The 8,719-nt window shown below is 41.2% G+C and overlaps 1 protein-coding gene across 1 annotated transcript in view; it reads left to right on the top strand.

Annotated features, from left to right (window-relative positions):
- Nucleotides 1-5,497: 5,497 nt before the first annotated feature.
- Nucleotides 5,498-8,719, top strand: part of LOC310964761 (uncharacterized protein) — a gene marked incomplete at its 3' end in the record, with an annotated part of 13,349 nt that continues 10,127 nt past the window's right edge. Inside the window, 4 exon segments of the mRNA XM_083938019.1 lie at nt 5,498-7,158; nt 7,246-7,419; nt 7,571-7,744; nt 8,383-8,429. Of these exon segments, the coding sequence (XP_083794145.1) occupies nt 5,513-7,158; nt 7,246-7,419; nt 7,571-7,744; nt 8,383-8,429 (2,041 nt within the window). The 5' untranslated portion in view covers nt 5,498-5,512.

Below are 8,719 nucleotides of genomic sequence, written 5' to 3' on the forward strand. Positions count from 1 at the left end.
TACTGGCAGCTTTATTGACAAAAGGAAGGCACTGCATATCAAAGTGTGTCACCAGCCCTTTATGATCCAACTGAACATGTTTTATATATGGTTTGTTAATGTTTGACCCCAGTTGTTTCAAAGTTCGGAGCTGCTCTGGGATCATATTTCCGTCTGAAGATGAACACAGAGAGTTGAGACTGTGTGAAAACCTCCTGCTGTAAGTAACATGTTTAGTTTCCTGGTTGATTCATTTCCCCTTCACTCATCCGCTTGATGCAGATTATTTTCAGAAGGTAACTCCGAGCCAACAGTTTTCATCTTGTGTTGTGTCGAGGCTTTCACAGAGGTTGGATTTATCACAGGACTGTTGAGTTTTTCAGCGGATACAATAACGAACGGCAACATGAATCATCTCTGTGTACCTTCCATTGTTGGATGAGAACTTTGACCAACTGACATAAAACAGTTACATGATTTGAACATATGTGATGTTCATTGATACATGAGACTCTCATCTTTTGACACATTTGTATCTCTCTGTGGTGGAACAGCCCTAACGCTTGGTTTCTGTAAGGGGTCACAATCAAAAGCAAGTAGGAACCACTGGTTTAAAAATGCTGTATGGTATAAATGTGATGACCGCTCCTCCTCACCAACTCTGCTTGTCTCTGTTTGTTTGGTCTAATGTTTGGTTACATGCAACTTGATCATTCAAGACGAGAAGCCGTGCTGCCATAAACACGTGCTTTGTCGCTGCCATCACTAGTATTTTCGTTAGCATGCTAATCCTGACAACTAGCCTCCGAGGAGAAGTAAGGCCAGCGGCTAACTGTCACTCAAAGGGCTGCACCCCTAATTATTCATAACTTTAACCTCCAACAAAATAACAACTAGCCTGGTCCAATCTCGTGAAAATGGAGGATTTTTGTGTTTTTAACCTTACAGTCAACAGTCAAAAGGCTGGGGATAAAAACACAATTGTGGTGTTTTCATCAAATAATTTGAATTAACATTTGGTGAAACAGACAATGTTCATAGAGCCATGATTACAGTAAGACACTGAATGTCACTGTGGACTCACTGTTTGACCAATCTGATCACAATTTGAACAATGTCATCTCTAATATCCACAGAATGTATGTGTCTGTTTTGGTAGCGTTTAAATGAAGACTTGTAAAGATATAGATGTTAATTCATATTGCATATGTAAGATATACATATAGAGTGAATCAGTGTGAATTGACCATAGGTTGCAGTGAGGTAAATCTCAAACCTCACAGTACATGTCATAAAACTCTGTCACACTGTGTCATTCGTATTACTGTTGCATGTCCAAAATATAGTAGTGCACCAATGTGATCGAAACAGCTGCTTTGGTGAGTAGCATCCAGCTGCAGACCCGGAGCACAAGCCCCTGACTTGACACAAGCCCCTGACTTGACACAAGTCCCTGGCTTGACGGAAGTGACGTATAATACCAGAAAGTATGCAGGAATTTGAGGATACTCACTGTCACTGCTTGGAAAATGATTGAGATAATGGAGACGTTTAAAACAACGTAAGCTTTGCTATGCTGATAATGCTGCTAACTACGAGCTAACTAGCAATTTTTGATACATGGTGCTCCACCTCATCACATCCAGCAATACTAAATCAAGGTTGTCATGTTTTTCTCCATGAGTATACGAAGAAAGTGGAGGGAGTTAAATATTAGTTACATCAGCTCAGACTTCTGTAACTCTGTTGCATGAGAACCGTCTCCAAAAATGTAGAAAGTTTACTTTGACTAACTGGAGAAACAGGGCTTTTATATTTCAGCAGTGTTATGTTAAACTGCCTCATCTCCAACTCAACAAAACATTAAAAGCAGCTTTTGTTGCAGAGCCACTGCCTTAATGAATGACACGCAAACGGTTATTTTGCAGATCAGATGTTTTATGTATTCAGTTATATTTGACCTTTCTAGAGTATGCATGTTTTTTGGCAGTCATGGGACTGTGGTGCTCTTGGACTGACTTTAAGTATCGTCTTTTTCTACAGCCAGCTGCTTTTATTTTGAAATTTCACGTCACCCTGTTATAAAGGGCTTGGTTAATTTTTAATAAAGTTGCATGTAGTTTTTGTTTCCATTAAAAGTTTGCAGATTTTTGTCTTCACTAAAACATCCACATTGTAATATTTGATTTTAGATTTTATTCTTGTAATGTCACAATATTAAGGACTGTAAGTTTTAACTTAGTCATTAATATTGTCTTAACTGTAAGATACACTTACTGATGAAGATACAGTAATTGTGTGTATGTGTGAAGGACTGAGACCTAACTGAGGGGAAATGTATGTACTTTTTCAATAAAGTAAAAAAAACGACTTATTTTTTATTTTTGAAGCCAGGGGCTTGTGTCAGGTGAGGGGCTTGTGTCAGGTGAGGGGCTTGTGTCAAGTGAGGGGCTTGTGTCAAGTGAGGGGCTTGTGTCAAGTGAGGGGCTTGTGCTCTGGGGCTCCAGCTGGATGCTATTGGAGTCGGTCCATCTTTCAGTGCTGAGCTGACCTTTACCTCATTAGATGGTCAGTGAACACCATCTTGTGGACAGAAAGTAGACCAACACCATGTGATGTGTTATATTGCTGACACTGGCTGTGTTTCTGACACTTGGTGGACTTGATTTGACCACACTGGGTTTTTTTAGACTCTAAAGTTTTGAAGGTTTTTTACAGTTCTCTGTTTATTGATGATGATTGGCTGCTTTAAAAAATCTATTTGAAAGATGTATGCATTTAAAGAACAGTGATTGTTTTGTTTGTGTTTCTCAAATAGAAGCATGTTTGGTTGTAATCTGTGTTCACGTCATCAGTGACAAGTGCAGCAGGTGTCTGAACTGGTCTGACAGCTCGGATAAACTTGGCTGAGAGGATTTCATTCTTTAAATTCTTAATACTCTGAAACGTTTTGTTAGAATCGCAACTCGATCAGAGTCTTACATCCCATCGACTCCTTTATTTCAAAAACTACAAATTCTTACTATTAACGACATCAATATTTCTCAAATATGTGTTTTTTTATATATACAATCCATTCAAGTGAAGGGAATATTCCTGAGCATTTCAAGACTTATTTAAGCAAGTTCACAGGTCCATTCCCACTCAACTGGTCAATCTTCAGATCTTCATCCTTCTAAATTTCTTACTAGTCGAGGTCAATTTTCAATAAGATTTAGGGTTTTACCAAATTATGGGATGGCTTTCCCCATCTGGCAAAGAACTGTTCCTCCATAACATGCTATAAAAGAAACTTAAAAGATCATTTAATGGCTGCTTTGTAATTGCGTTTTTCATGTATTGTTGCTAATTCTTTACACATTGCCCATTTACATATTATATACTCACTTTCTTTGCTTTTATATCGTATGTTATTATTTTTTTGTTATTATATATAATTTGTTACTATTAACTTGTTATTTCTTTATGTACTTTTTATTTTTTTATTTTTGTATGTTCATTTTGTGTTTCTTTATAATATTGTGAAAGTTTAACATTATTTAGGTGGAGGCTTCAAATAAGCCCACTGGGTTTTCTGCCTCTTCCTGCACTGTATATTATTTCTCTTCTTTGTCAGTATTTGTGTATTTTTTTAAATTGTGCTAAATAAATATAACCATAACCATATAACCAAGTTTGAGTACATGAAGTGTTCCTAAATACCCATATGTTGTGTAAGGTGACAATTTCCTTATGGTATCAATTTGATTTTTGCAGGGAGAAGAGATGGCGACACCTAAAGAGGTTCTCTTGGGAACTTTAGAAGATTTGCTAGCAGAGGAGTTTAAAATGTTCAAGTGGTACCTGCAGCAGCACGGGGTCCTGGAGGGCTTCCCGGCTATAAAAAAGGCTCGACTGGAAACTGCAGACAGGGTGGACACGGTGGATCAGATGTTTCTGAAATACTGTATAAACACTTTTAAAGTCACCAGAATGGTTTTAGGGAAGATGAACAAGTATGATCTACTAGAGGGTTTATCAAACACCATCTCAGATCCTACTGGTGGGTCATTTAAAAGGAATATGATAACCATTGTGTTTTTAGAGCCTTGTTTAGGTAACACGTACTGTGGCTCTATCCGAGTGCCATCAACATACAAGCAGTCGTGGGGATTTAAACCTAAAATGCAGCTTGCTAGTGCTAAGCCGACTTTACAAAGTCAACTCAAAGTCAAAAAATTATATTATTTTAGATTATATCGCTTGCTTTTCTTTTACCACGCAATAAACTTTTTTGAATCACTTAAAATAATGTTTACTCCTCCCCCACCGCCCAGGCCAGCTTGCACTCACGTTACTTGAAATGATCCCGGCCTCGGCACGATTGCTTTTTGCTTATACGTCGTCACCCCTCTGAGTTTTTGTTTTGTCCGACTCTTTTTGAATATTTTGATCTGACCAAATCTGCAGTAAACCCCCCTACCCCTTCGCATCAGACCACCGCAAACTCTTCTGCGGCATGTTTTTAAATGTCTGTCATGGGGAATTGTCGTATATAAATAGTCCCAGGACCACTGTCAATGCTCGTGCTCTTAAATGTGCAATCTAGCTTTACTAAAGCCGACCTCTGTAAACTATAGGAACTATAGCTTAAGCACGGAACAGCTGTAGTCACACTTCAAACCAAACAGACTTAAGCCGGTACCGTAATGAACAGAGAAGTTGCGTTGTCTGGGTCAATAGCTCCCTGCAGGGTAACCCAAAGCAATTAGTCCCAGGTGAGAGGTTGTAGAATGCCTATAGATAAGCAAGCTTCCTTGGCCAGGTTAAGGAAACTGGGGGCTCGTCCTGCTGCCATACAGCGGGTGCCGACTGCTAATGCTGGCTCTAAGTGTTGAGTTAATTGCCAGTCAGGTCACAGGCAGAAGAAAAGGACATTGGAATGTTCAGTCCAGGCTACAAAGACCTCTGTCACCTCTATGTTGGGGATGGAACCTGAGTTGCTGTAGATCGCACAAATGGTTCTATCCTTACCGACAGAGTGGCTGCATTTGTCCATAACAATATATGCAACATCATGGCTGCTCAAGTCAGCTGAATGCAGCTATTCCTGAAAGGTGAATGTAGAGAGTATGTCTAAGCCTCTTGGATGAGTTAACTATTGTCTGCTTGTTAGTTAATGGTTAATGATTGGGTGTGTGATAACGGGCGTGGGCTATCTTCCAGAAAAAAAATTGTGTCACTAATGTAGCCTAAATTGTTGTCAAGCATAATATTGTTGCTTGCTACAGATAAGAGAATATTCTACTAATATCTTAGAAATGTGTACAATTTAGAGATAATGACTCATGGACTCTACATGTTAACTACAACAACCTCTCATTTTTTCATTCATTTAGAGAGTCTTGCCGAGTGCCAAGGTAAACTCAAATCAAGCCTGAAGAAAACATTTCAGTGTATCTTTGAGAAAATCACCAAAGCAGGAAATTCAAAACCCCTACACGAAATCTACACAGAGATCTACATCACAAAGGAAGAAACCGGAGAGGTCAACATGGAACATGAAGTCAGACAAATTGAAACAGCATCCTGGAAACCAGCAACACTGGAAACAAGCATCAGACAAGAAGACCTCTTTAAAGCCTCACCCGGAAGAGAGGAACCAATCAGAGTGGTGATGACAAAGGGAGTGGCTGGCATTGGGAAAACAGTGTTAACGCAGAAGTTCACTCTGGACTGGGCCGAAGACAAAGCCAACCAGGACATACACTTCACATTTCCATTCCCTTTCAGAGAGCTGAATGTGCTGAAAGAGAAGAAGTTCAGCTTGGTGGAACTTGTCCATCACTTCTTTACTGAAACCAAAGAAGCAGGAATCTGCAGGTTTGAAGAGTTCCGCGTCGTGTTCATCTTTGACGGTCTGGATGAGTGTCGACTTCCTCTGGACTTCCACAACAATGACATCCTGACTGATGTTACAGAGTCCACCTCAGTGGATATGCTGCTGACAAACCTCATCAGGGGGAAACTGCTTCCCTCTGCTCACCTCTGGATAACCACACGACCTGCAGCAGCCAATCGGATCCCTCCTGAGTATGTCGGCATGGTGACAGAGGTCAGAGGGTTCACTGACCCGCAGAAGGAGGATTACTTCAGGAAGAGATTCAGCGATGAGGAGCAGGCCGAAAGAATCATCTCCCACATCAAGACCTCACGAAGCCTCCACATCATGTGTCACATCCCAGTCTTCTGCTGGATCACTGCTAAAGTTCTGGAGAAAGTGATGAAAACCAGAGAGGGAGGTGAGCTGCCCAAGACCCTGACTGAGATGTACATCCACTTCCTAGTGGTTCAGTCCAAACTGAAGAATGTCAAGTTTCATGGAAAATCTGAGAAAGATGCACACTGGAGCCCAGAGACCACGCAGATGATGGTTTCTCTGGGGAAACTGGCTTTTGAGCAGCTGCAAAAAGGAAACCTGATCTTCTATGAATCCGATCTGACGGAGTGTGGCATCGATATCACAGCAGCTGCGGTGTACTCAGGAGTGTTCACAGAGCTCTTTAAAGAGGAGAGTGGACTGTACCAGGACAAGGTGTTCTGCTTCGTCCATCTGAGTGTTCAGGAGTTTCTGGCTGCTCTTCATGTCCATCTGACATTCACCAACTCTGGAGTCAACCTGCTGTCAGCAGAACAAACAACATCCAGGCTGCATAAATTCTTCAGAGACAAACCTAAACCAAGACATCTGTACCAGAGTGCTGTGGACAAGGCCTTACAGTGTCCACATGGACACCTGGACTTGTTCCTTCGCTTCCTTCTGGGTCTTTCACTGCAGACCAATCAGAGTCTCCTCCAAGGTCTGCTGACACAGACAGGAAGTAGCTCAGAGACCAATCAGAAAACAATCCAGTACATCAAGAAGAAGTTGAAGGGAACTCTCTCATCTGAGAGAAGCATCAATCTGTTCCACTGTCTGAATGAACTGAACGATCGCTCTCTAGTGGAGGAGATCCAACAGTCCCTGAGTTCAGGAAGTCTCTCCACAGATAAACTGTCTCCTGCTCAGTGGTCAGCCCTGGTCTTCATCTTACTGTCCTCCGAAAAAGACCTGGACGTGTTTGACCTGAAGAAATACTCTGCTTCGGAGAAGGCTCTTCTGAGGCTGCTGCCCGTGATCAAAGCCTCCAAAAAAGCTCTGTAGGTGGATATATGAACAATATCAAATATGTTTTGATTTTATACATGACAAAGTCAGCATTTCATTCATTGCTAATCCATCCCTAGGCTGTGCGGCTGTAACCTCTCAGAGAGAATCTGTGAAGCCCTGTCTTCACTTCTCAGCTCCCAGTCATCTAGTCTGAGACAGCTGGACCTGAGTGACAACAACCTGCATGATTCAGGCGTGAAGCTGCTTTCTGTTGGACTAGGGAGTCCACATTGTGAACTGGAAACTCTCAAGTAAGTATTGAGTTCTTTCTAAAACAGTTGACCGTAGGAATTCTGCTCATCTGGCTTTGTGTTCATGTTGGGAAGATGGTCAACTCGTAGTATTTTCCTGTTGACCTGATTTTCTGAAACACTGAGATCATGATGTTTTTCCTGATTACAGGTTGTCAGGCTGTCTGATCACAGAAGAAGGTTGTGTTAATCTGGCCTCATCTCTGAGCTCTAACTCCTCTCGTCTGAGAGAGCTAGACCTCAGCTACAATCATCCAGGAGACTCAGGAGTGAAGCTGCTGTCTGCAGGACTTGAGGATCCACACTGGAGACTGGAGACGCTCAGGTGTGGACATATACAAGGGCTCGACCTCTGTAGAAGCCTCTGAATTCACGTCCTTCCTCTCTAGTCCGTCATCATGTCTCGTTTATTTTCTTTGTGTCCAGAGGATGAGAAGGCCTGAGTTCAGAAACACATGAAGTTGTATTGCATGGAAACACCCATTCATCAGAAACACCCCAAACTTAGCAACATGGCTCTTGGGATAGCAATGTTGATCTATTGGTCCACCAATTTGGTCTGGACTGAAACATCTGAACAACTACTAAACGCAATGAAGTTAAATTTTGTTCAACACCTTTCTTTTCAAATCACATCATATAATCATCAGAATCTTGCTTGCCCGCCTGCCTGTGTGTGCTGCATTTGGGTCCTCTCCTGACCCGTTACATTAACAGTAAATGTAATCAGAACCGCACCTTGAAATGACAGCATGCGTCACCTAGTCTGTTTATTGTCTGTTAAGTTCCTATCTATCAAAGAGTGAGTTAAAACAATGGTGACTGATCATATGACCTCCTTTCAGAGTATTCTAATCTGTGTCTGGGGCGATATTCCCCTCTAAGTGCATACGTGCTGCCAGACGACAGCAGTTAGGACTCATGTTGGATAGAAAATAATTGTGACTGTGTTTGTTCCTCCAGGCTGGACCATGGTGGAGAGCACAGGCTGAAACCTGGCCTGAGGAAGTGTAAGTGTGAATTCAGTTTCAGATTTCCTCTCACTACTAAGATGATAGTTGTTATTTATTCATCAACACATTACTGACATTTGTCATCATTCAACTTTATATAAATGAACATCATCAGCATACAAACAAAATAATCTCAGTTATGTCTGTTGTATGGAAGCCCTGAAGGGTCATAGATACATACATTTTATTTCCTCTGTTTTCCTATGATAATGATATGATAATTTTACTCGATTTACTAATTTTCCCGAGATGATTAAGTTAAGAGATAATGAATGAAACGTGATCGG

This window comes from Echiichthys vipera (genome assembly GCF_963691815.1).
Source record: "Echiichthys vipera genome assembly, chromosome: 23".
Classification (NCBI taxonomy): Eukaryota; Metazoa; Chordata; class Actinopteri; order Perciformes; family Trachinidae; genus Echiichthys; species Echiichthys vipera.